General features: G+C 40.1%; 2 protein-coding genes and 1 long non-coding RNA gene across 3 annotated transcripts in view; 1 reads left to right on the top strand and 2 right to left on the bottom strand.

Annotated features, from left to right (window-relative positions):
- LOC123519382 (eukaryotic translation initiation factor 4E-like) overlaps window positions 1-8,472 on the bottom strand; it is an 8,835-nt gene extending 363 nt beyond the window's left edge. The window contains exons 1-5 of the mRNA XM_045280656.1: window positions 8,390-8,472; window positions 4,075-4,262; window positions 3,513-3,690; window positions 3,079-3,218; window positions 1-2,371 (exon numbers count right to left, since the gene is read on the bottom strand). The exon at window positions 1-2,371 is cut by the window's left edge and continues 363 nt beyond it. Coding sequence (XP_045136591.1) covers window positions 2,257-2,371; window positions 3,079-3,218; window positions 3,513-3,690; window positions 4,075-4,262; window positions 8,390-8,419 — 651 coding nt within the window. The 5' untranslated portion in view covers window positions 8,420-8,472 and the 3' untranslated portion in view covers window positions 1-2,256. The remainder of the gene's footprint in view (window positions 2,372-3,078; window positions 3,219-3,512; window positions 3,691-4,074; window positions 4,263-8,389) is intronic.
- Window positions 8,473-10,688: 2,216 nt separating this feature from the next.
- Window positions 10,689-26,832, top strand: LOC123519640 (citron rho-interacting kinase-like). The gene is made up of 39 exons (XM_045281095.1): window positions 10,689-10,825; window positions 11,291-11,512; window positions 12,585-12,760; window positions 12,858-12,938; window positions 13,151-13,314; window positions 13,911-14,094; window positions 14,483-14,596; window positions 14,975-15,131; window positions 15,526-15,703; window positions 15,842-15,968; window positions 16,145-16,291; window positions 16,536-16,676; window positions 16,875-17,006; window positions 17,090-17,407; window positions 17,792-17,884; window positions 18,111-18,288; window positions 18,437-18,651; window positions 18,800-18,931; window positions 19,138-19,254; window positions 19,370-19,483; window positions 19,655-19,783; window positions 19,957-20,054; window positions 20,234-20,453; window positions 20,575-20,783; window positions 21,027-21,165; window positions 21,477-21,633; window positions 21,733-21,928; window positions 22,058-22,321; window positions 22,410-22,614; window positions 22,815-22,928; window positions 23,081-23,200; window positions 23,372-23,519; window positions 23,670-23,856; window positions 23,963-24,117; window positions 24,272-24,357; window positions 24,504-24,630; window positions 24,830-24,994; window positions 25,210-25,351; window positions 25,703-26,832. Exons 2-39 carry the CDS (start codon window positions 11,311-11,313, stop codon window positions 25,833-25,835), a joined length of 5,964 nt encoding a protein of 1,987 aa, XP_045137030.1. The 5' UTR covers window positions 10,689-10,825; window positions 11,291-11,310; the 3' UTR covers window positions 25,836-26,832.
- On the bottom strand, window positions 22,632-27,108 carry LOC123519647. The gene is made up of 3 exons (XR_006679073.1): window positions 27,048-27,108; window positions 23,713-23,834; window positions 22,632-23,594 (listed from the first exon to the last, which is right to left on the bottom strand). It is a non-coding gene; the product is annotated as an uncharacterized LOC123519647 (long non-coding RNA).
- Between the last annotated feature and the right edge of the window lie 6 nt (window positions 27,109-27,114).

Consider the following 27,114-nt stretch of genomic DNA (forward strand, 5'->3'; position numbering starts at 1 on the left):
AGCCAGTTATCACACACATATCAAAGATAAGCAAAAAGTTTCCTTCTATCAACCAAGTTCAATCTAAAGTCAAAACCAAATTAGTCAGGGGGCTTTAATTGCACATTATTAAGCAAACACTTTGAAAGTAGTCCACTTCAAAGTTGATTATGCAACTCCATATTCATCATGTCTACAGATCTATAGTACAGTGTCGTATATAAAGGACATTACATTCCTGTACTACTGTAGGCAAAATGAAGAGAGGTTTGATAAAATGCTTCCAGGACAGGACAAATGCACCTCCACAAACATTTTCGATCTTTTGAAAATGTGCTCATAGAAAACACAGTAGCTGCATGATTACAAAATTAGTGAAAACATTGAACTCAAATGCTTGCAAACAAGCAGAAATATAAATAAAGGAAACTAAAAGCTTCTGCCTTCTAGTTGACTCCCAAGAGCAAACTTGATTAACTTTCTTATTTACATGTAATAATATTAAGGTCTATCACAGAATTTAACAGTTTATATAACGAGACACCAAAGTGAAGGAAATGAAACCAGTATAGAAGCAGAGCCACTCTTAGTAATGAACAATCTGCAATAGTGCATTCCATACAGGTGTCATTTCCTTGGGCCTAGTTTGGTGCTGCATTTACACACTGCATCATTCACAGTGACCTACCCCAAGTTTGGCTCCAATGAAAGTCCTTCATGTAAGGCTGTTCAATTTCTGAATTAACGTGAAAATCCAAGATCACTTAACATCCAAAGAAAGCAACAAGGTATAAATCTTGCTCTTGATATCAGTGTCTCTGTACACTGTGGTCACCCACACTCAACACTGCTTGGACACTTGCAACAAACAGTATTAGCACTTCCAAACAACATAACAAGACAATGTATCAATGAAAGGTTCGGTGCGACAGGACAGGTTCTGGAGTGATGGTTCCGGCAGCAGTGGTGCCGGAATGCATCACTCTACAAAGTCTAGGTTACAAGGTAACAAAGTTATCTGAGAAGCCAACCGTGGAGCAATCACATTACATATATGTTACACAGGACAGACAGACCATTCTCATACATCTCAATGATGCAATTAAAAAAATAAAATAAAAAAATTATAATAATCCAAATTCCCATCTATTATTCCTACCATGGTATTGCTAAATCAATCTTGACCCACAGTAATTAGCTTGACACTCATACCAGGAGCACTGCCAACCACTGTGGATCCCTCACACACCACACATCACAACTTTCATGCCTCTCCATAAAGAACATTCCCCTCAGTTCCAGCAGTCACCATTCTCAGGTTCACTACAGGAGTACATGCTACAACACAGTTACATTATGAAAATATCCTGCATTTGACATATTAGAAACATCTTGGGATTGCATAATATATAACTGATGAAATGCATAACTATCATGGCTTTTCTATGTTCTACCAAACACATTCATTCAGTCCCTGAAGAATGCAAATATATATATATATATATATATATATATATATATATATATATATATATATATATATATATATATATTATATGAATCTTGAGTTCATTAATTAATTATCAATGTAAGTTACAGTTAATAGAACCCTTGACTTTGAAACTTCCATTTTCATTATGCCATTACCGAACCAAGGGGAAACTAATCCTTCACGCATCAATCATGACAGGAATAATATATATGTGGTCCTGTCCAGCTTGCCTTTCAACCAAAAACACAATTCAGGTGAAGATATATTTATGTAATTGACTTAATTACTTTCCAACAATTGCACTGATATTCTCTTTTGCCTGTGAGAGAAGACCAAAGTAAAGTAACTCCAGCTTCCCTGATAGCAATGATAAAATCCTTCCTTGTTCACCTGATCTACGTGCATTCTTTATGTCAGCAAGACATACATAAACTGTAAAGTGTTTTTAGCAGATTTACCTCTATATACTGTACACCAATTTCCTTTTTCTAGTGCTGTGACAATTACCCTATGCAGCAATAAGCCTTGTTCTCTGATACTAGAAGACTCAATATCTGGAGAGAGAGAGAGAGAGAGAGAGAGAGAGAGAGAGAGAGAGAGAGAGAGAGAGAGAGAGAGAGAGAGAGAGAGAGAGAGAGAGCTACCTCCTGTTTAAACAAATGATAATAATAAAAAGAAAAATCTCTCCTCGGACATGGGAGTTTGTGTGAACCAGGACTGGAAGATGCTGGTGTCTAGGCCTGTAAAACCTGTACAAGACTGGAGGCTACGGAACACTGCTGGTGTCAGACAGTGAACCTATTTTTGGCCGTGGAGCCAGACTTGACCATGGTGTCCTTGTGTGCCTGGAACCCAATGGTCACGTGTCGGGGGATGTTAAGGCGCTCCTTTAGGACGTGTCTGCAAAGAAAAAGGGAGAAGAATGGCTATAGAGGAACCCAGTAAGATGTAAACACTGCAACTCACTACTTCATATGATCTGAACTTATTTAACCTCTTCAGTACAATGATGCATTTCCATATTCATTCTACTTACTATTTGGTGATTTTAAACAGGTTCAGAAACTTATGTGGGGTTTAAAATAGTGAAGACTGGCCATTAATCTTCTGACCTCCATAGACACTTTCCTAATGTCAATAAAATAGTACAAAAATCTCAAGGCAAAAATGTCTCAGTAGTGAAGGGGTTAAGAGGGAGGTTTCAAGACATTTATCTCATTCTTTTAGCTAACTCTCAGACATGCTCAAGGGACTGGCGTCTATGTGGCCCTTTCCCCTCTTGCGCAAAAAATATATATACATGTTTATGCATCAAGGAGTCTTCCCTTATATAGATTTTCAAAGAAAGGAACTCCATTTATTTACATATCAAATCTATCTATTTAACCACTCCCGATCCCACACAGGTAACTCAAACACACACACACACACACACACACACACACACACACACACACACACACACACACACACACACACACACACACACTTATACCCTGAACACTATCAGCCTATGGGGGAATAATAAAAAATTACTGAGATTAAAAGAAAATTTATCAAGCATAATTTCTAATAGGCATACAATAGTTCAATTTTGTAAAACTCACCCAATTTTGAGGATGCTTTCACCCTTCTTGACATCTGCTGTCCACACTCCAATCTTGTCTCCCTTGCTGCGTACGTTGACCACAGCACCACACACTTCATCACTGTGCTCAGCGAAAGCTTCACCAATCATCAAAAGAAGCTGCAAGGAAACAATAGGTTAACCTCTTCAGTACCATGATGTGTTTCCATATTTATTCCGGTTACTATTTGGTAATTTTATACAGCTTCAGAAACTCATGTGAGGATTAAAATAGTGAAGACTGTGGCTGTTAACCTTCTGACCTCCACACACCTTTCCTAATGTCAATTAAATTATCTAATCATATAAAAATGTGCCCCAGTATTGAAGAAGTCAATCTAGTATCAACAATCCTGCTCTTACAGATTCATAGTAATTCTAACAACTGAAAACTTGAACCCGAACAACACTTACCACTTCCAGCCAAAAGTTATCCAGCTCCGTGGCTCGCTGCTGCTTGTTCAGGTTGATGAGCCAGCGTCCTCCTCGGCAGTTGTGCTCATCCTCCCACATGGGTTTAATGCCTTGCTTGAACATAGAGTAATCACAGCCCAGCTTCAAATGTGATGCTGACTCAATGTGGTTATACAATCTGTAAAAGTGTTCTATATTAATAATACATACAGCATGCAAGTTTAACCCCTTCAGTGCTATAACACGCTTTCATTTTCATTCTGTTTATTATTTGGTGATTTTATATGGCTTCAAAAACTTATGTGGGGATTAATACATTGAAAATTCTGGCCATTAATCTTCTGACCTCCATAGACCATTCTTAATGTAAATAAAATCATTTAATCGTATCTAAACTCAAGGTAAAAAATGCATCCCAGTACTGAAGGAGTTTATAGTGTGGCATTACTTTTCAATATTCATGTCATCTACTTAGTTCAGTGATAAAGTTTGCTAATAAGGGTTGTTGTCCCATCCTTCAATATTACTTCCTAGTTTCAGAGGTGAGGTACAACACACTTACGCCCAGAAGTCCTCCACAGTGTTGAAGCTTGCAATCTCCATCTGACAGTCTTCCCAGGTTCGGTTGTTTTCAATCTTAAAGAACCACAGAGTCCAAGTGTTCTGCAGAGGATGCTTGATCAACATTTCAGGTGAGACGTCTCCATGTTCCTTGCTCTCCTCTTCCCCTTTAGCTTGTTTCTTATCATTCTGAAAAGCAACACTATGGTTAGCCTTATTGTTCATGTTATTTCCATTCCTTTGTCAGTACTTCCCCATTACTTTCTTGTAGCTGAATCTAGAGACATAAGGGCCATTTCTGACTACATTGCTGTCCTTTATTTTAAGCTGTTTAGATCTGGATTAAGGAGTAAGCAACAACAACAACAAATTTTTGCTCCCTCCCCTGTCTCCTCAGTCCCATCAGGCTCCTCTCAGCCACACACTCTTCAATGGCTTCACAGTCTTTCCTTCTTCCTCATATGGGGGCTTTTGGAGCTTCTCTAATGCCTTGCTGAGGAAGTGAGGAGAGGCAAGGAAATGGATGAGGTACTGTCACCTGCATATGCCACTGACACATACAAATTATTCACTACTATGTAGCAGTGATAAACTTTTCAGTACAATTTGCTCTCTTTAATATATATTTTTTAATTATATCCATTCATTGCATTAACTGAAAATCTGAAAAGCCAATTACATCAGCTGCAAAGTCTACTGCTATGCAATTAGTGTCCCAACACTTTCAATATGGCTCTAGCTTAAAATAAATAATGGAACTTGGGTGATGAAGTGTTGCAAATGTGAATGTGAGCACACACACTCACACATGCACATTCTGTTGCTTAGACAATACAAGTGTTACCTAATAATTCTGACCTTTACACAAAAGCCTCTATTCTATTTCCACAACGTTCTCTCTGTAAACTGAGACCTGAATATTAAGAAATAACAAATAAAATTATATTAATAACAATGCCATCTGTACTTTTGATTTGAATTCAAGGCTACCTGTGTCCAAGCTGTAGCTACAGTGTGTTGTCACACCAGTGCATGAAGTGCTACAAACATGCAAGTAATCTAAACAGTATGTACATGTTTTGGCAAAGCTAACCTAGAGACTTGGCCAGCCCCAGCAATCACCTGAATCCCCCCATCCCCCCTTAGCAAACACTGACTCACTTCATATCTTATTTCCTACTCAAATTTGTTTAAATGATTTGTTACTATTTAGAGTGGTTTGGTTTGCTCTGGTCATGACATCCTTAGTGAGGTGAGGAGGTAGTTACAGCAGAGATGGTGTGTACTAGCCCTCTTAATGATATCAAATTCAAATGAGTATTGTACCTAATTAAGTAAATAAGTAAACTGGTCTTGCTCAAGTAAAATTTCACAGGATGGCTTCACCCAAGTAATGATATTCTCTACATTCACCTCACCCACCCCTTCAGCGAACAGCCTGGCCATGGCCCTGCTACCTCACTATACTGTACTGACGTACCCACACACACTAACACTGCTACTTGTAAGACCAGTTTCTTCCTCCCCCAACAACCACACACAAGCAAATGCTCAAACTGGTTTACAAATGGGAAAGTAGATTAGTAGAGCATAGAGCAGATAGGCAGTGGGGATGGATACAATGAATAACTAGGAAAGATTCGGTATTTAGCGAGTGACGGCAAAACAGATAAAACTATTTGGACAATAAAAGCAAATATAAGCCATACATTGAGCAATTTTTTAAAAGTGGTTATATCTAGTAAAACCATTATCTTTATCATTTTTTTCTAAAGAATATGAAATAATATTCTTTTTTAATATACTTCAGCAAAATCAATACATTATTCAGGAGAAACTAACATTACAAGATGTGACATGATGATATATCTGTAAGTAAGAGAAATCATTTGTAAAGAGTAATATTAAACTCTTCATTCAGTACCATGACACATTTTCATAGCCATTCTGTTTACTATTTGGTGATTTTATACAGCTTCAGAAACTTATGTGAGGATTAAAATAGTGAAGACTGTGGTCATTAATCTTCTCACTTCCATAGACCCTTCCTAATGTTAATAAAATTGTCTAATCCAACCCAAGTCATGATAGATACATGTTCCAGTATTGAAGGGGGTTAAGGTCAAGAAATGAACAGTCCCATGGTTAGGTTAGTGACGTGCGAGAAGGTCCCAAGGCATTGTGGGGGAACTGACAGGGGTACTTGGAGGTTATAACTTTGTCTGGGAAGAGCGCAGCACCACTGTAGAGTTACGGTGCCCTGTGTTAGGTTAAATTAACTTAAGGGTAGATTAGAACCAGCATTATTGAACCGAACTCTGAATTCAAATTTTACGGCTCTCTTACTCCAGAAACTATTATTTTGTTTAGTGTCTTTTTTTCACTCATAGCATAGGAGTGCTCACAAGTCTAGTGCAAGGGAGGAGTGACGTGTGCCTCCCCCTGGGGATGCTCCCTGCCTAGCATTGGATTTACCCCCTTCAATACTGAGACACATTTTTACCTGAGATTTGTGTACAATTAAACCATTTTATTGACATTAGGAAGGGTCTATGAAAGTCTGAAGATTAATGGCCACAGTCTTCACTATTTTAATCCCCCACATGAGTTTCTGAAGCTGTATAAAATCACAAAATAGTAACCAAAATGAATATGGGAACGTGTTATGATACTGAAGGGGTTAATAAACAGTGCCGTTCCTGTAGTGGGGAGCACATCGAGGCTTCCGTCTTAGATCTATAGCACCATATGATATAGCTAAGGACCAGGGTATGTATGTCTGTATGTCACTGAACTTTTCTTTTTTTTCTTTTATGGATGAAGGGAAGCTGGCAAAAAAAAATAAATAATAATAATAAATAAATCAAATAAATAAAAAATAAAAAGTCCACTTGATTGCCAATTCCCTTAAAGAACAATAGTTATCCAAAAGTCTGGGATAAATGTCTTGAAATTCCACATCATGTACTGTTCCATCTTGTCCCTGAATCATACACTGTTCCATTTTGTCCCTAAACCATGCGCTGTTCCATCTTGTCCCTGAATCATTCACTGTTCCATTTTGTCCCTAAATGATGCACTGTTCCATCTTGTCCCTGAATCATACACTGTTCCATTTTGTCCCTAAATGATGCACTGTTCCATTTTGTCCCTGAATCATTCACTGTTCCATTTTGTCCCTAAATGATGCACTGTTCCATCTTGTCCCTGAATCATACACTGTCCTATCTCACACCAATCAGCCCCATAGCACAGTTCCTCAATACACTTTTTGGAATTATTGCAGTTTCAACCAATACACCACACGTCACTATACACATTCTCACGGTCTACATCACACTTCTACCAGCATTTCTAACCCCATTTTACCTTATCAGAAAATGGGATTAGGTTAAGTTAAAATCCCGTTTTCCCAGGAGGTCCCCAAGCTTGTTAGACACAGGGAAAAAGAAATATAGGATAGGGTATATTGGTTAAAACTGCAAATTTACCCACTTTTACCCAGGGTAGGTGTTGGGAGAGCAGGTGTGGCATGCATTAGGTTAGGCAGGGTGAGGTTACAGTCATCCAGCAATAGTTACTTTGTTAACCCCTACATATTCACTCTGCTTAATGCTTGGTGACTTTAGACAGCTTGAAACTTATGTTGGGGTGAAAAATAGTGAAGACTGTGGCCATTAATCTTCTGACCTCCATACCTTTCCTAATTTCAATAAAATGGCCTAATGGTACACAAATTTCAAGGTAAAAATAGGTCTCAGTGCTGAAGGGGTTAATCATGCCTGCCTTTGCCTGGGTCACGATGGGAACTTAAGCTAGAGGAGACCCATGCATTAGTACCCACCACCTGCACCTTTAACCCACCCACATCCCGCCCACCATCCACCACCAGGCACCCACACACACCCACCCTGCCATGTCCCTTGCCTCCGTCACCAGCATTGCACCAGGTGGCTAAATACAGACTCCAGGAAGTACAGTCAGCGTGGAGCAACCTGCCAGCCCCTGCCCTCACCACACAGCCCCTGCACGCCCACCACGCACGCACACACGCATACGCACTCACCCTGCCACACGCACACTTCCCCCTGCCCCCTGTGGTCCTTGTACACTATTTGCTGGAAAGAAGGTCAACTTTTCCCAGTGGTGAACCCTTGCCGGGAGTAACACTGTCTTCCCGCCCCGCCATGCACCATAATATCACATTCCAATGAATTAAAATGTACTCAGAATCCCCTCCTGCGTCCCCGTCTAGCAGTGAGAAAGCCCCTGGTTAGCTACTGCAGGCTAGGTCAAGGTAACATCTGCCACACTACCTCCATCGCCTCCACCCCGTCAGCCGCCATGTTGGTTCTGTCTCTTGGATTCTCTCCAACACACACTTGACAGGCGACATGCGCACTGCTCTCTACATGTCGCTTTTTATATGTCTCTATCTTGTTTTTGTCTATTTCCAGTAGTGTTGTTTTTTGTAGTTGCAGTTTCATTACTAGAATTGTTGATGTGAAGGTGTTTAAAGATTTTCGGATTTATTAGTGTAGATTTCGGCACCGGAAGTTCAGTACAGTAGCTATTACTTCCTATTCCTCCTCTCCATGGCAGTCAGTGCATGGCAGTCAGTGATGCATGGTGCATTGTTACGGGAAATGACACGGGAAGTTCATAAGACTGATGGCGAGACAGACGTGGTGAATGACCGTGGCCTGTTTCATGAAATATCCCACAATGTAACTAGGAGTATTGCTACTTATTTATTCATTCATTTATTCAGCTATTTTTTTCTTTCCACCTGGCTTTCCTTTGTGTGCTGCGGTGATGTATTTCCTTCACTGTTTGATATTTGAGGACATCTGTTATGCTATGTCCTTCACCTTGGCGAAATTAGTCGAACAAATCCTTATATAGAGTAGCTAAGAATGAAAATAAATTCTGCGTATCATACCATATCTAGTTTTCATGTAGGTTCTAAGCCGCAACACGCACTTAGTAATAACAAAGCTTCTTATATCTGTTCAGAGAAGAGCATTTTTCTTTGTCGTATTTGTACCTAGATAAGAGTGTTATCACGTATGTGTCTGGGATAACCCATTGCATCACCATCACTGAGCCCCAGCCTGTTCATAATATCTACCTAGCCACAGGCGCAGGATGTTCCGTGAGGAAAGATTAACCCCGTCGATACTGGGATACATTTTTACCTTGTGATTTCTATACGGTTAGACCAAATTATTAACATTGGGAAGGATCTATGATGGTCAGAAGATCAATGGGCACAATTTTCACTATTTTAATCCCTCACATATAAGTTTCTAAAGATGTATAAAATCACCATATGGTAAGCAGAATGAATATGGAAACGCGTCATGGTACTCAAGGGGTTCAGTAAATAAGTAATTTCTTGGGATAGCACACGTATACTACTACGAAGCTCACTATTAACGCGATAAAATTTTCATGTAAAGCGTACTGGAGCAGCTCACTCTCCAGAGGAAGAAGAGAATAGCATTGTGTACCACCTACTACTACTACTTACACTTTCACTCCACCAGAAAACTCCTACTTAATGTGTTTTATATATTTCACATATGTTTATTTTTATACTTATTCATTTATATGTTTATTTATTTACTCCTACATGACACCTTAGTGCAGTTCATCCATTAGGAGGAAAAACCGAAGAAGAAGAAGAAGAAGAAGAAGAAGAAAAAAAAAAAGCATATATAGGTGCACTTAACACTCCACTCAGTTATTTGGCCTTTCTATTATTTGTATGGTTGCACACCTTGGTAGGATAAAAGAAAATAGAATAAGAAAAACTCAAGGTTACTATAATAGAAAGTCATACAGTCATACGTATTGTATTTGAATATAGTACATACATGGAGATATATATGTACTATTACCATGTGAATCATTATGTATATGTATCTCGTGGTGGGGAGTGTCTTTTATTATTGTTTATCATCATTATTCATCAGTGAGGTTAGATTCACTCAACCTCCCTGTTATTTATTCATTCACCCAGCTCTGGTCTCGGTCAGATAATGTGACAGTGAGTGTTCTTGGTATGTAAATAGGTAGTTGTTGATTGTTGACTGCTACTCTTGCTCATTGACAGACTAGTAGCTTGATGGCAGCACTCTGAATGATTGTCCGGGAACCCTCTTCCTTAGGAATAGTGTCCAGAGAGTAAGTGAAAAGGGAAGGTAGACAGTATAGGCATTATCGCGGCATGTGGAGCTTTTGAAGTTCCCGCGTAATCAACTTGACACATATGAGTGACACAACAAAAAGTACCAATAAATATCAAGAATGAATACTGAGTACTTTGATTTATAACTAAATTTAAAGATTTGCCAGCAGCCTTAGATATACCTATTGGCCCTGAACATGTAGAGCTATTAGAGTGGCACGCAAAGAAATCAAATGAAGTTCCTCAAATATTTGATATAATTTGCAGGTGTTCTTTTTCACCAGGCGTATTAGTGTCCAATTCTACATAAGACATAAATATCAATGAATAGACATACTTTTATACTTTAAATATCATAAATATACTGAAGAGTGTGAGGGAGTAGGTACTCATTTGGCTATTGATAGACGGCAGTTGGTCCAATAAGCGGGCGGGGTAAACAGCTGCTAGATTTAAAACGCTGTTGTTGTGGTGGTGCGAGCCGTCAGGTCTGTGTCTGAGTGTAATAGGCGACACTGTGATGTAGAGGAGCAGTTACCTTCTCCACAGCAGCTTCAAGGTAATGCACGGGGAGTGACTGGCGAGGTAGATGAGATACACGTTAAGGAATTATTACATTTTCAACCAATACACCACACGTAAACTGTACACAATCTCACGGTCTAGATCACACTTCTACCAGCATTTCTAACCCCATTTTACCCTGTCGGAAAATGTGCTTGTTAGGCATAGGGTAAAAGAAATATAAGATAGAGTATATTGGTTGAAACTGCAAATCTAACCACGTTAAATATAATGATAGGTGAATGTCCCGTACTGTGCCTTTTTTTTGAGCGACACAGCTGTAAGTAGAGCAAATAGACCTTAAATCAATCTATACATCGTGGCCCTAACAACAAATAAACCCTCAAAAAACTCAGTCTTGTACAATATAACATAGGGATTCAAAGGACCAGGGTTAGATAAGGTAACAGGATTAAAAATAGGAATATATCTTGGCACTATCTTGATCCCCAATTTTTAGTCCCACAGTCAAGAGGCAGGATGGAGGAAGCCAGGCTGGAGCCAATCATTAAGCGTATCCGTCAGCTGCGCTCCCTTGTGTGTAGTGCGGGGCTAGAGGCAGGGCAGCATGGGGTTCTGGCGGGGCAGGAGGGGTTGCTGGACGCCCTGCTGGTGCTGTACGAGGAGTGTAACAAGGACTACCTGAAGAAGGAAGAGGCTGTGACATCCTTCGTTAATAAGTGTGAGTGTTGTGGCGTGATTTGTGGAAAGGTGTTGTGTTGTGTTGTGTTGCCTATTGGTTGTTTTTTAATTATGGAAGTTAATGGTGAAATTTATAGCTGTAGTTAATCCTAGCTTGACTTGTTTTTATGTTCTTTCTGTTTATGATTTGGTGATTTTATACAGCTTTAGAAACTCATTTGGGGGATTAGAATAGTGAAGACTGAACCATTAATCTTTTGACTTCTATTGATCCTTTCAAATGTCAATAAAATGGTCTAATCAGTACACAAACCTCATGGTAAAAGCATATCCCAGTACTGAAGAGGTTAAACAGCTTCAGAAACTCATGTGGGGGATTAAAATAGTGAAGACTGGGCCATTTATCTTTTGATCTCCATAGATCCTTCCAAATGTCATTAAAATGGTCTAATCAGTACACAGATCTCATGGTAAAAATGCATCCAAGTACTGAAGGGGTTAATGTGACTTTTGAGGGCTGTGATAATGACTGCTTACTACTCTATTTATATTATCATTGCCTTTTATTCAATATCTGATGTATTTTTACTTGCTGTGCTTTCTTAGCGTGCAGATATTTCCCTTACTATTGAACTGACATCACTATTCTTGGATAGTTGACCATATGAGTTGATAATGAAGACTAACGAGTGGAATGGACTCAGTGGTCATGTCATTGCTGAGTCATTGGGGAGCTTTAAAAGAAGATTAGATAAATTCATGGATGGGGATGATAGATGGAGTTATAGTCTATCTACTGTAAGATGGCTCCTGGATTTCAAACACACTGTAGCTTATTGATAACGTAATTGATTTGATGTGAATAATACTACTTGTTTTCTGTTGATCAATGCACTTATTACAAGGATAGCTCACAGTTTTCCTCAAGATCTGATAACCATGCATTCCCTGGGATACCATTCAAACCCAGATCCAGGAGCCACTTTAGAGTAGGCAAACTTTAGGTAGCTTTTCTCATATAGGAACTGCCATGTGTAGGCCTGACAGCCTCTTGCAGATTCCCTCTTTTCTTATGTTCTTATGTGTTGGATTGCTTTGTCCTGCTGCCACAGACCGCAACACCATTCATGAGGTGCGGAACCTGAGGGTGAACCTGAATGACTTTGAGCAGAAGAAGGTAATTGGCAAGGGCAAGTTTGGCGTGGTGCAGGTGGTGCGGGAGAAGGCCACGGGGAATGTGTATGCCCTCAAGATACTCCGCAAGTCTGACACGCTGTCCCAGAAACACGTAAGTACTCAGGAGTGACAGGGAAGATCGGAGCACATTATTGTTGTATCCTTGTTTTATTATTTTTCTTTATTTACCTTATTTTCTTTCTTTCCAGGTGACGTTTTACGAAGAGGAACGAGACATTTTGGCTAAAGCAACCTCTGCCTGGATGACACACCTGCATTATGCATTCCAGGTGGGAAGCAACTTTGAAGCCAGTTTACTCAGCATAACAGTGTATAGATTTGTCTCATACATCCAGAAAAGTCTTGCATTTTTCTTTTTATGTAAGAGGGGAAAGTTGGCCAAGGGTAACAAAAAGAGTAAAACAAATAACCACTTAATGATATAATGAATAATGAAAGCACTTGGCGTATGATGGATGTCATGGTGCTGCTGCTCCCTCAGGATGCCCAGCAGCTGTACTTGGTGATGGATTTCCACCCGGGAGGCGACCTGCTATCCTTGCTGGACCGCTACGACGGCAGCTTCTCCGAGGACATGGCCTGCTTCTACCTGGCTGAGGTGACCCTGGCTGTTCATGACCTGCACTCCATGGGATATGTTCACAGGTGCCTACTGCCACCCACACACTGCTCAAGTACTTACACCTCACACTCAGAAGTAGGATTTGAGACATGTTTGGCATTTTTTTCAGGTTCATCATAATCTACGTATAAGATCATGCATGTTATAAAAAGAAAATAGCACTTGGATGTTTGAGGAAGTATGTTGATGTGTTTACTTCCTCTACTTATATACAGCATGCTATAAATGCTTAAATTTTTCCTGCTTAGTAACTAATAGAGTACTTTATGTTTAGCTGTCCATTTTGAAGGTTCAGTGATTTACAAAGGTTATATCCGGAGAACCCTTTTTTCCTGCAACTAAGTGATTTTTTTTTTTTTTTTTTTTTTTTTTTTTTCTCCTCTCTCTCACTCTTTATGTTGCCCTTGGCCAGCTTTCCTCTTGTGTATATTTAGACAAATGTGTAGAGTGGGTGGTAGAGAAACAGAAGCTGGAGCAAGGTATGGAGTATGTTCTATTCAAAGCGTTAAAGAATATAGTATGAGCCTTGCATCAGTTTGTTTCCTTACCACCCACTGTACACAGCTTTCCTCTCTTACATAAAAAAAAATGTCACACAAGGTTAATGTCTCCTCCTCAGGGACATCAAGCCAGAGAACATCCTCATTGACCGCTGTGGACACTTGAAGCTGGCAGACTTTGGCTCGGCGGCACGGCTCACCTCCAGTGGTGTGGTGCGGAGCAAGATGCCTGTGGGAACGCCAGACTACATTGCTCCTGAAGTCCTGCAGTCCCTGGATGGGGAGATCAATGTGTCCTATGGGGTAAGCAGAAATGCCAACACTAACCCTTGATGCATCTTATGATCTTGTGTTGAAAATATGCAAGACATTTATGATTTATCCCATTCTTTTGGCTAACCTGCTTGGGGACTGGCATCTAAGTGAGCCTTTTTGTTTAACCTCTTCAGTACCATGCCCCATTTTTGTATTCATTCCAGCTATTATTTTGGCAATTTTATACAGCTTCAGAAACATGTGGGGATTAATATAGTAAAGACTGGCTATTAATCTTTTGACCTCCATAGACCCTTCCTAAAAGCAAATAAAATAATCTAATCATACCCAAAAAATCATGGGAAAAACACATCTCAGTACTGAAGGGGTTAATCTTTTTTTGTTACCCAGCTCTAACTTGTGCTTCTCTTTTCAGACTGAGTGTGATATGTGGTCACTTGGTATTGTCATGTATGAAATGTTATATGGCAACACACCTTTCAAAGCAGACCAGGTTGTTGCCACCTACAGTAACATCATGAACCACCATGTAAGGACACACCATTTCCACCAAAACTGAGAGTACCTGTAGCTCTTCAATAAATCTCATCAGTGAAATATATGAAATTATGAATTTGTTCACAGTATTATTCTCATACATTTCTTGTCTTCAAATTTTCTCTGTCTTTCTGTCTGTGTCCCTGTCTCTGTCTCTGGCTCTGTCTTTTTCTTTCTCTTTCTTTCTCTTTCTCTTTCTCTTTCTCTCTCTCTCTCTCTCTCTCTCTCTCTCTCTCTCTCTCTCTCTCTCTCTCTCTCTCTCTCTCTCTCTCTCTCTCTCTCTCTCTCTCTCTCTCTCTCTCTCTCTCTCTGATCCATTTCTCTATATCTTGCATTGTAGCAACTCTCACTTTCTTATTTTTTGCTCCAGGAGACACTGAAATTTGATGACAAGGAGAAGGTCGTTAGTGAGACAGCCAAGCAGTTGATGCGAGGGTTGCTGGAGGAAGCTTCTCACCGCCTCACTCACTCTGGTCTCCTGCAACACAAATTCTTCCTCCACATCAACTGGAATGATCTCAGGAACAGTAAGTGTCATAGAAACATGCCATAGTTTAAGTGATATTCCTTCTTTTCCTTTTCCATATTTTGTTTTGGGATTGATACTACTTTACAGGACGGAATATATTACTATTATTGTGAAAACTTACAAAATGTAATGTAATGAAGTTTCTGAAGGGAGTAGCAAAGACAAAGACATGAGACTCTCTATTAGTTCTTGTCCATACACCTTAGTCTTGCACACTGCATTGGCCTCAAGCATGTTTCCCTTCTCTCTTGCAAGTAACTCAACAATGTCCTGTGAATGTCAAGTTTCCTCAGACATGCTTAAGGATGCCATTATATTGTTAATCACTTCTTACGTATTGAATGATAGAAGTTATATTCCTGGAAGGTAAATTTGGGCATGTTTCCTTGCAGCTGCACCTCCCTTTGTTCCCATCGTAAATGGTCTTGATGACACCAGCAATTTTGAGGAGTTTGAGAATGAACGGCGGATGCCTTCCATGGATGCCTTCCGTGTGCCTCAGACCTTCACTGGCAAGAACCTGCCTTTTGTGGGCTTCACTTACAGCAGACAGAATCCTGACACTGAAAAGTAGGTAGCTCTTTCTGTAATCAGGGAGATGTTTTCTCAAACACTCACTGTAATAAGAATTTCCACTGCATAAATGCATTTAATTTTACTTTAATATAATTCATGATGATAATGTTTAATTTCTAATGTCAATGACAGAACAATTCACACAAGTAGCACAACAGCCATCAACATTTCCATACTGGATGAATCATTGAGAGAACCTTCTCAGCTGGAGGCACAACTCAAGATGCAGAAGAAGGAAAACCATCAACTGAAGCTGCAGGTACTGCAAGATAAGAATGTTCTAAGTAGTGCTTATTTTTTGTCACCTTGTGAAATCTTTTGCTTAATGCAGAATCCTCACTGTCTTTACATACTGGTGGGGACTGTTCATGTGATATCACCAAGTGGTGCTGTGATGTCTGTAGTTCTGACTCTGCAAGCATGTTCTTATTTCAGCTTCAGGCGATGAAGGATGGAGAAGGTGAACGTCACCTGAAATTGAAGGATTACAAATTGAAGGAGGCTGAGATGCGGCTAGAATATTTGGAGAAAGAGCGGCAGCGTCTTGAGGAAGAAAACACCAAGAAGGAGAGAGAAGCTGCTGTTAGTATGCTGTGCCTTGTGTTGAGATATACATCATCACATCATGCAACCCCTTCAGACTCGTATTGATAATGAGAGCAAAACATTTAAATTCTAAACAGAAAAATTGTATGAGCTTGTAGGTTTTGTGGTATCATGATGTTGGTGAGGTGGGTGTCAACTATAATAGAAACAAGCTTAGTAGCTGGAATTGAGATATTGTGAAGTTGCTGATGGTGTTGCGAATTGTCTCCGCCTTACCCAGAACTACAAGAAGGACTTGGCCAATGAGCGAGCAGACCGCACCAAGACAGAGAGGGAGGTGATTGATCTCATCAAGGACATGAAGAAGAAGTGGAAGGCTGATGCTGCAAAGAAGACAGAGGAATACAATGTTAAAATCAATGTAAAGTTGTCTGCTTTCATATATTCTCATGTCAATCTGTATCTTTATGTAGAATTGCACATTTATTAATCATGACAAATAAAATATTTCATTGGTCCAAGACAAGTGAGGCAACTTCCCTCTATTTTAGACTCTCAATGGGACATGTTATCCTGTCCTTTACTTAGTTTAGGTGTTCATGATTTGCCTGTTTTCTAGGCTTACGAGGGGGAAGTAGCTTACCTGAAGGCTCAGCACCAGGAGGTTGGCAATGCCTTGCTGGAGAGGGAGAAGGAGTTTCAGGCAGTTGTGCTAAAGAATAAGGAACTGAAGAAGACTATTGCAAATATGGTGAGTAGAAAACAAGATTACTATTTCCTTTCATGTGATATTCTCTGCTGTTTCTCAGTTTCTTAATTGAAAATTTGCTACAGGAGAAAACCAGACTGAGCCAGAGGAAAGTAGAGCAGTGCAGTGGGGGGTGTGATGCAGCCAAGGCACTGCAACTAGAACTGACAGAAATTTCATCAAGGCTTGATGAGCAAAAATCTATAAATGATGAGGCAGAGAGCAGACTTCTGGAGGCTATAAATGAAACCAGAAACCTGGAGAGAACACTTCTGGACAGAACCAGGGAGGAGGATGAGAAGAGAGAGCTACAGAGACACATTGATCACTTGACAATCAAAGCAGCACATTTGGAGGAAGAGTTAGAAGCCTCTACAAAGAAATTCCAGAACTTAAAGGAACAGGTGGGAGTCTTGAAGGCATAGTACACTAAGTGGTAGCATAATTGCTTTGTAGGATTATCTATTTATTTTTTTTATTTGTTTATTTATTTATTTATTTTTGTTTTATTTATTTTTATTTATTTATTTATTTATTATTATTATTATTTATTTATTTATTATTTTTTTTCATCCTTCTATTAATTTGTCAATTGATTTTTTCATGTATTTGTTAATTTGTGTACTATGGTGTTATGATGTTAATGTAAAAAACAGAATTTTTTCCTTTAGGAAAAGAGTAAGAATTATTTCATAGATTTCAGAGAAAAACAGCTCATAGCTCTTTTGTTTCTGTAGAGATCAGAATTATATTATCATTGCCTTACAAAAGTAATACTTTAACTTCAGGAACATCAAGAGAAGAAAAAACAAATCGATTACCTCAAGAATCAAGTAGACCGAGAGAAAGAGGAATGTTCACGTCTGCGTCAGCAATTGCAGGTACTGGTGACATATATTGTATCCTTCAAATCATATTGATAAAACATTGGAATTTTGATTGGGAAGATGTGGTGGAGCTGAAGCCTAACTTTGTATTCCCCTATGACTCACCAAAGCTTTGATTGCATTGAATCTTGAATTAAAAGATTGTTATATACATGTAAGGTGTTTGAAACATTTCATCAGCAAAGTGATGCGTCATTCTGTAAATCTCTCATATTTTCAGAACGTGTCGTGTCAACTGAATGAGTCGATAGCAAGCCTTTCAAGCCTGGGCTCCACCCGCAGCTTGAAGGAAGAGGAACAGGAGGCCAAGATAAAGGAACTTGAACAAGAACTGAAGGTTGTCACTGGTGACAAAGTGAACCTCCAGTCTCAGCTTATGGTTGTCAAGGCCAAAGAAGGTAGGTTTGGGGGGCACCCTTTTAACTTTGTACTGATCAATACTTTAAGGATGTTTGTCTTAGCTTTTCATTCCTTGGTTTCGTTTCATCTATTTGTCTTAAAGTAATAATGAGCACAGTCTGAGAGCCATGGTTTGTGTCTTGGTAGGAGAACACAAGGCTAAGATATCAGAGTTGGAGCTTCTCCTTGCCAAACTGGATGAGACTGTCAATCAGCTGGAGGGTAAGAAGCATTCCACTGAGGCCTGTGAGGACATGTACAAAGCAAGGTTAGAGTGTTTGGAGACCCAGCTGGATGGTGCCCGTTCAGCTCTTGCCCAGGAGAAAGAAAAGGTGAAGAAATTAACAGAGGATCTGAAACAGGTACGTTAAACACCACACTGGCATCAGATAGTCTGCCTCTTATGAACTACAGAAGAAATTGTTTTATATCTAGTTATCTTGCATCTAGGACTGATCAGGTAGTGCAAGTTTGATAAGAGTTTGTATTAATGACAGCAATTTTTCCCAGTTTAAGCAGGAGCTCTCAGATTGCAAGCTTGATCTGCGAGTTGCTGAACGCGAGGCAAAATCAACTCAAGATACAATAGCTTTCCTGCGGGAGAAGAGCAGAGAGCAGAGATCCCAGCTTGCAGAGAAGGAGGTGAGCCTGATTCCCTCACTCATCATTAGGATCCTGTCTTGCCTACCTCATACCTGAAGCAGAACATTTATCTTTCATTAGCTATCTTTTTTTTTTTTCCCCTCCCATTGATAGGAATTAACAATGTATTATTTGAATAATTTTTTTGTAGTATTGTGTTACTGTTTGCCTATTGTAATCAGTCATTTGGCTTATTTTTCTCCCAGGCTGCCATAAAGAAGGCTTCTGAAGTGGAAGTTGATTACCAGAAAGTCATTGACAAATTAGAGGGTGAAATCAAATCCCGAGAGGCAGATATTGAGAAGCAGAAGCTGGAGCATCAGGTGAGTTGTTTTGATTTTGTGAGAATAATTGTGATATAAAGTTTCTATGATGTTACCATGACCTTTGTGGCCTCACTGCTTTGAGACAGACATTATTTACTTATAATCTTTTCAGCATGCATGTTCCAAGCTTGAGGAAAAGATCAAGAGTCTGCAGGAAGTGAAGAAGAGTGGGGAACAGCACCAACGTAAGCTCCAGGAGGTACACCAGCAGATGGATAGTCTGAAGGTGATAACATGTATCCTCTTGTTTTATTAGTTTACAGTATAGTACATGAGAATACTTTATAGGCAGATACAGGAAATGAAGTAGGTTGAACGTATATTAATTTATATGAGCATGTCTGCATGATCTTTATCCTTGATGATTCCTTCTATTAATACTTGCTTGTTCAATCAGCTCGAGAAGCGTGGTCTGGAGTCTCAGATTAAGATGGATGAGGCAGCCAAGGGTAGGGTGGAGCAGGAAAAGTCTTCCCTTAAACAAGAAATTGCTGAACTCCAGAAAAAACTTCAGCAGTCTGAACTGGTATGACACATTGGACACTGTATGGTGGTATTTGAAAGTTGTAGGAGGAAGTGAGAGGGATTCTACTGGTTCACAATGCTTGTTTTTTGCAAGGTTCATGAATGTTGAGTGTAGCTATGGTTGTATCTTTTATCCTAAAAGGAAAAGATTAAATGGCTGTGCTCTCTTCACAGACCATCTCCCAACTGAAGCAGGTCTGCACTGACCAAGATGAGGAACTTTCTCAGATGGAAGCTCAGGCTGATGTTATCAAGCAACTCTCACAGGAAGAGTGAGTCTTCATGTAAATTTTACTCATGATCATGATGATACTCAGGGATGACAAATAAATTACTACATTGCAGTGGTTCTATTAGAGGATTAGTGTATTTTTTATAAGCTTTGCTTCATTTTCACATAAAGATGGAAGCCAGATAAAAGGATTTTGTCATCATTACATGCATTTTACAGAGCTCGACTGAACCAGGAGCTTGAGAAGCTTCAAGGTGATATCCGAGCTGCAAGGGCATCTGCTAATGAAGAAAAGTCTCTCAAGCTCTTCCAGGAAAAGAAAGTGAAGGAACTTGAAAAACAGTTAAGAGAAGCTGATGCTGAGACTGATCAGCAGATTGTGCAGATCAACGAACAGCTGAAGGAAGTAGAAGAGGGCAAGGAGGCGTTGCGACAGCAGGTAAGATAAGTCATCCTACCTTGCACTTTCAAAATTGTGAATCCCTTGTTTCTTTGCTGTAAAGAATTGTCATTTTTAATTGAGTTGATGAACTAACACAAACTCTTATCCTATTGCTCAGAATGATGCAGTGGACCAAGAACTGAATGAAGCAATGACACTCCTCAAGAACCTGGAGCGCAAGCTGATCGAGGTGAAGAGCCAGCGTGACCTTGCCCAGCAGGAGTGTGCCGGCCACATTGAACACATCCACACCCTTAAGGAGTCTAACTTTAAGCTTACTGAAGGGCTGGAGGAGGCCATATCCAAGGCTGAGCTGTACAAGGCCAGGTGAGCAAAGGAATGCTTTTAACCCTTTCAATAAGCATTACCCTTTTTACTTGTATCCATCTATTGTGACCTTAAAAATTACATTATTGCCACTTTTATATTCCACATACTTTATGGAATGAATTTGAATTTGCAGACCTCAACTCAGAAATGTTTAAAGATATCATAGTTTTAATTGACACCTGTGCAGTAAAAGTGTTAGTGTTAGGTACAGTACATTAAGCACCATTATCTCCATTGTAGGATTGAGGAGGTAGAAGGGACTCTGGCAGACCAGCGAGCACTGCAAGAAGACACCAGAGTAAAGATGCAGTGCACTATTAACCAGCAGACCAAGCTGATAGACTTCCTGCAGTCAAAGATGGACAACAAGAAAAAGAAGGTGTGCCACAGTTGCAAGAAATCTCTCTCTCTCTCTCTCTCTCTCTCTCTCTCTCTCTCTCTCTCTCTCTCTCTCTCTCTCTCTCTCTCTCTCTCTCTCTCTCTCTCTCTCTCTCTCTCTCTCTCTCTCTCTCTCTCTCTCTCTCTCTCTCTCTCTCTCTCTCTCTCTCTCTCTCTCTCTCTCTCTCTCTCTCTCTCTCTCTCTCTCTCTCTCTCTCTCTCTCTCTCTCTCTCTCTCATACTGACCTATGTAATTTTTGTTCATGTATGCTGTCATCCTACATATATTAAGAGATACTCACTGTTTTGCAGAATCTGAAGGACAAGTTGTTTGGGAAGGAGAATAAGGAGAATGTTGGTTTTTCAATGCCTCATCAGTATCGTGAGCTGGAAGACATGCTTGCCCAGGAGCGCTCCACCAAGAAACGCCTGGAGGAGGAGCTGGCCAAGGCTCGGGCAGCCCTCAAAGGTACCGTCTAATCTGTTATACTTTCTACAAACCTTCATTTGTCTCTTTGATTCTTTCATTGTCACCGGCAACATTCCTCCACTGTGACGTACATTCCAGGTAACTCAATGGACAGCAGAGACACCCCAAGAGCTTCCCGCACGCCATTATTGCCCCGCACCCCAATGCCTCCTCCCTCCCCTCGATTACCCCAAACACCCCAGAACAAGAGGCCGGCACCGATAGGGGGAGAGAAGACCCCCACCCCACACCACAGCAGCTCAAGGCAGCGCATGAGGCACAGCATCCCTCACAGGTGCGACTCATCTCACTGAAGTGATAGGTGCAGTAAATGAAAAAAAGCTTTTATGGTTTGCCTTTTTTTCTGTATCATCCGTGTTGTTTATGTGTGATGATCATAGTCTGAAGGAATGTCTCACTGCAGGTGGCTGACAGGGCTGCAGATGCATGGGGGACGGTGTGCTGGGTGCCTTGGCAGCATCCCCTTTGCTCGCAGTGCTGCCAAGTGTCAGGAGTGTGGCAAAACAGCACACATCAAATGCTCCCAAAAACTGCCCCCCACCTGTGGACTCCCTGTGCAGTTTGCTCAACATCTTTCAAAAGACAGGACTCCAAATTCCCCTGAGAAAGGACCAAGTTCCTCCAATAATCCTCACTGTGTAATGGAGGGGTGGCTCAAGATGCCAAGGTGAGAAGGTAGCCATACTATTCTGGCACATATGATGCTAATTCATAGCACAACCATACTCATCACCTTAACACTCTGAACTCTACAGATCAGAAAAGTCATGCTGGGACAGTTGCTACATTTCTCTGGAGAAGGATGCTGTGTTGGTGTATGATAGTGAGCCATCCAGCACCACACAGCCTCGGGCTAGAGTCTCCCTCAACCGGGTCGGTTGCTCCACCACTGTTATGTCCACCGTGCCCCGCTCAGAGCTACCCACCACCAGCAGTGTGGACCTCCCATACATCCTGAAGGTAACAAAGACTGCCAATACAACAGTTACTACTCTGTATTAGATTCACTTGTTTATAGAACATTGAATTGTGTGAGATTAATGTCTTCTGTGCTGTTTTCTCATCTTTAGTAAAGGTATGTGAAGATCCTTAAGACATGAAGACACTTAGTAAATTTTTCATATTCAGTTCAGATAGTTAATTACTTATTGTGTTTCCAGGTTGAGATCCGTGCCAAGACTGCTGGGGGGTCCTCAGACATGCTGTACCTCATGACCACCAACTTTGAAGAGAAGCAGAACTGGGTGACTGCACTGGAGAGTGTGGTGGCTCAGGTAAGGGAACACCTCTGTAGGAAAGGAAAGGCTCTTACCATTTACAGCACTGCTCTTCTTAGTGTGTTCCATAGTGTTTATTTTATTTTCTAATTTGATGATTTGGCAATACAAAAATATCTGAATCTAAACTGCCATGATCTGGTCATCAGCTTTCCAAGGGAGAAGGCAGTGGTGGTGCTGATGAAGAGTACATCCAGGCTGACTGTCTGCTGACCCTAGACCAGCCCAGCACTTTGGATGTCAACACTATAGTTTTCCTTGGCCAGGCAGTAAGTGCCAGTGAATTAATTGCTGGCTTGTGTCTTCATGTGTTTGATATTACATGTCTTTTCTTACATCAATCTCTTGGATAAAATGATATAGCAGAAAATACCTAAATTTCCCTAAATATAATAGATTGTTTATTTGGTAATAGTGATGCATCTGCCTGGTGATTGCAGACAGCTGTGATTGGTGCTGCAGAGGGTCTCTTCTCCTTTATTGTGGATGATGCTGGGAACCTGAAATCTCGATCTAGAATTGAAGGGCTGACCAATGTTCACCAAATTCTATTGGTACCATCTGCTGGTGTTGCTCTCTTCATTGCTGGTATGAAATGTGCATCATGTCTGCATTTTTATATTCTTACCAGCTTGGAACAGTCTCAGATTGGATTCCCCATTACTGGAATGTATTCATAAATTATTAGAATATGCAAATCATTACTTAATATTGCATTATTTTCATTTATTTTTTCAGGCATGGACAATCTGGTGTACCAGATCGATGTGGGTTCACTAACCACATCAGCTGAGGCCATGCAGCTCACCAAGCCATCCATCAGTCCAGTGCGTGTTGAGCCTCTGCAGGGGTGTCACCTCCTGGCCTCAGGCACCACAAAGGCTAGGCAGACCTTCATGTGTGCTGCAGCATCAGACCGTATTTGGTAAGAAACATATATTTGTGGCTTAGAATTCTATAAACCATGTTCATATGCAGTATAGATGTGAAGTAATGACAGTTAAAAGATTGACATTATCCCTTCATTGCAGCATACTGGTTTGGAAAGACTTGGAGGAAAGGTTTAGTTTGTGTAACCAGTACAGCACCCAGGAGCCATGTAGCTGCCTCCACTTCACCCAGGTCTCCCTCATTGTGGGCGCTGAGAAGTTTTATGAAATTGATCTCAAGACCTTTGAGATTGAAGGTACATATTTTTATCCAGTTACCTTGTTAATAGTGTCAAGCCTCTCACAATCTACAGTTAACTTCTGCACTGAAATATCACCAAGATGAATGTAATAGCTGTATCATATGGTAGCAGTTCACAGGAGTGGCCTCAATACACCTTTATATTACAGAATTCTTGGATGAGTCTGATACATCTCTTACTTATGCCATCTATGGTTCGGCACAAATGTCGTCTTTCCCTGTGGCCATCATTCAGGTAATCCCTAAAGCTCCTACTTATCAAGGTGAAAAGAAAACTTGTGTGAAAAATTAACTTGCTTGGAAATTATTAAATCAGAATTCTTTGTTTAAATCTCTGGCATTGTGTCTCAGTAATGTATTGATTTGTTTGTTGTCTTTCAGGTGTCAAAGCCTGGCAAACATGGAGAGTATTTGCTGTGCTTCCATGAGTTTGCAGTGTTTGTTGATCCGTACGGCCAGCGCTCCAGAGAACATGACATCAGGTTCACAAGACTCCCTATTGCTATTGGTGAGGGTTTTTTGTGTGGGCATCTCCTTCTTTACTTCATATGTAATCATGTCTGTTAATGTTAAGTATGCATGAAATACTATTTTCACTTCATCCTTCCCATGCTCACTTCACCTTCTACTTTTAAACTTTGCTTTCCATTATTATTATTATTTATTCTTTTTCTTATTTATAATTTTATTTTATTTATTTATTACAGAATACCGCAGTCCCTTCTTATACATCATACACCAGAACGCCATAGAAGTTGTTGAGATCTGCGCAGACAGCTTTACTAAGTCTTCTCCTGACAGTGACTCTGATAGTGATGCCAGTCCTCCAGTAAGAATGGCTTCCAGAAACATGCCGAGACCTCTCTTCATAGGTAAGGCTTGTAACTATTATAGTCTGCATCCTAGAAGTGCAACTACAGATAATAGAAGACAGACTGCATAAATATTTTGAAATTTAAATGAGGAACAGCATAAACAGAAGTCAATACATATGTTGAGAAGTGAGACATTAGATAATGAAAATGGTCAAAGGGAGAAACTATACTGGCCACTAGTGTGCTAAAATAGGATGCATTTTTTGTTGAAGGCTCAGCCACAACACCAGAGGGCATCATGGTGACATGCAAGGCCTCAGACAAGCTGGAGGTGACCCAAGTGCAGGCCAGCTTCCCAGAGGACATGGAACTGAATTCTACTTGGGGAACTCTGCCATCATACTCTCTAAAGTTGTGAGTATTTTAGGGATTCAGTTTTGGTTGCAAGATAAATGTTAGCCAGTATGACAGATGTCAAGTTAATTTATTGCAACATTGAAGATATTCCATGCCATTCTGCATTAGTGTTCATTGTGAGCTTGATGGTTACATTTGAGTAATATTTTCAAGTTTGATCATATTTTGAGGCCACTTGGTATTGTAAGGGAAGGAGTAGTCACTGCCAACAATAAATGAAAATCATCTTGCTTTTGCCTTGGTTCAAGCTAAGGTGTGCATTAATGTTACATGCCTTTGTAGAGTATAGCTCTTACATTCCTTCCTGTCTCAATTGCTTTGTCATTGGTCCAAATTTCCTTCTTTTAGGGATGACAAGGACACTGCTTCCATTGCCAGCAGCAGCAGTATAGGTAGCCCTGACATGGAACCCTCCAACAAGAGAGTCCACTTCAAACACAACTCCAGGACTTCCAATAAAGTGTCCAAGTCAGAAATGTGATCTTGTTAGACTTCCATTACATACATAATTTTCTTGCCTTTCTGTAGTCTTATCCTAAATCCATAAGTTTGTATATTGGAATGAGGCAAACAGATCTGTAATCATTATTATTAGTATGTTTGGTGTTTGTTTCTCTGTGTGACACTATGTAGGGCTTTATGGCTAAAATGATACCAAAGTTGTTGTTTTTTTATGCAGGGGAAATTGGCTGAGGGCAATAAAGAATGGGGGGAAAAAAAGGCCCACTGGGTTGCCAGTTCCCCGTAAAGTTCATAAGAGTTATCCATAATATAGGGACAAATGTATGGCACTCAGTATTGTATGAAATTATGGGAAGGTTTAGGTTTATGGAAAATATGAGAGAAAAGACATAAGTTAAAAGTGAAGGACCAGTGTAAGCCAGAAACACTTGCATAGAGTGACACAGGACATTCTACTTTGGGCATTATTTACATTATGGATCCATCACCTTGTTCTTGTTCTTGTTTGTGGTGTCAGCAGATCAAATCCTTAGCATGTACAAATGTTTCTTGTTTGTCAGGTCTTGTTTCAGATAGTTTTTGTTTCATTCATCAAACATTTACATGATTTATTCCATTTATGCAGTAGTGATCTGGATACACACACTCAGTCACTTATCTCTCTCTCTCTCTCTCTCTCTCTGGGATAGGTTTGATTATATTGTGGAAAATCACACATTTGCATATAGTACATTTATTTTTGGATGATTTCATTAGTGATGCAGTTTTTTTTTTTTTTTTTTTATGTAAGAGGGAAAGACTGGCCAAGGGCAAAACAAATAATTAATAAAAATGGTCCACTCAGTTGCCAGTTCCCTTATAGTGCTGAAAGTGTGTGTGTGTTGTACAGGTGAATTCGTGTATTTTTATGTAAGATTTCTTACTGTATATATAACTAATTTTATAATATTACGCACGTCATATATTCATTATTGTGTAAAGTCTTTAATTAAGTAATATATCAATATAATACTGCACTGTTTTCTTATTAAGAAATGCCTGAATGTTTATTTCAAAATGTGAATGAAACACCACTTCAACGAAACATGCATAAGATAATCTACCCATCCACACAGACACACACACCAAGCTAAGATTGAAACAGTGAATACATTAAAAGATTGCACTACATGGTTTTCACAGGATAAAAGTGAAAATGCCACAGGCCGTAAGATGAATGGTGTTGACATACTACACTCGTCACTCGCTAGGTGGCACGTGGGGGGGGGGGGGAGGTGCGAGGGAAGAGGGGAGTCGTT

The sequence above is a fragment of the Portunus trituberculatus genome, chromosome 45 (genome assembly GCF_017591435.1).
Source record: "Portunus trituberculatus isolate SZX2019 chromosome 45, ASM1759143v1, whole genome shotgun sequence".
Lineage (NCBI taxonomy): Eukaryota > Metazoa > Arthropoda > Malacostraca > Decapoda > Portunidae > Portunus > Portunus trituberculatus.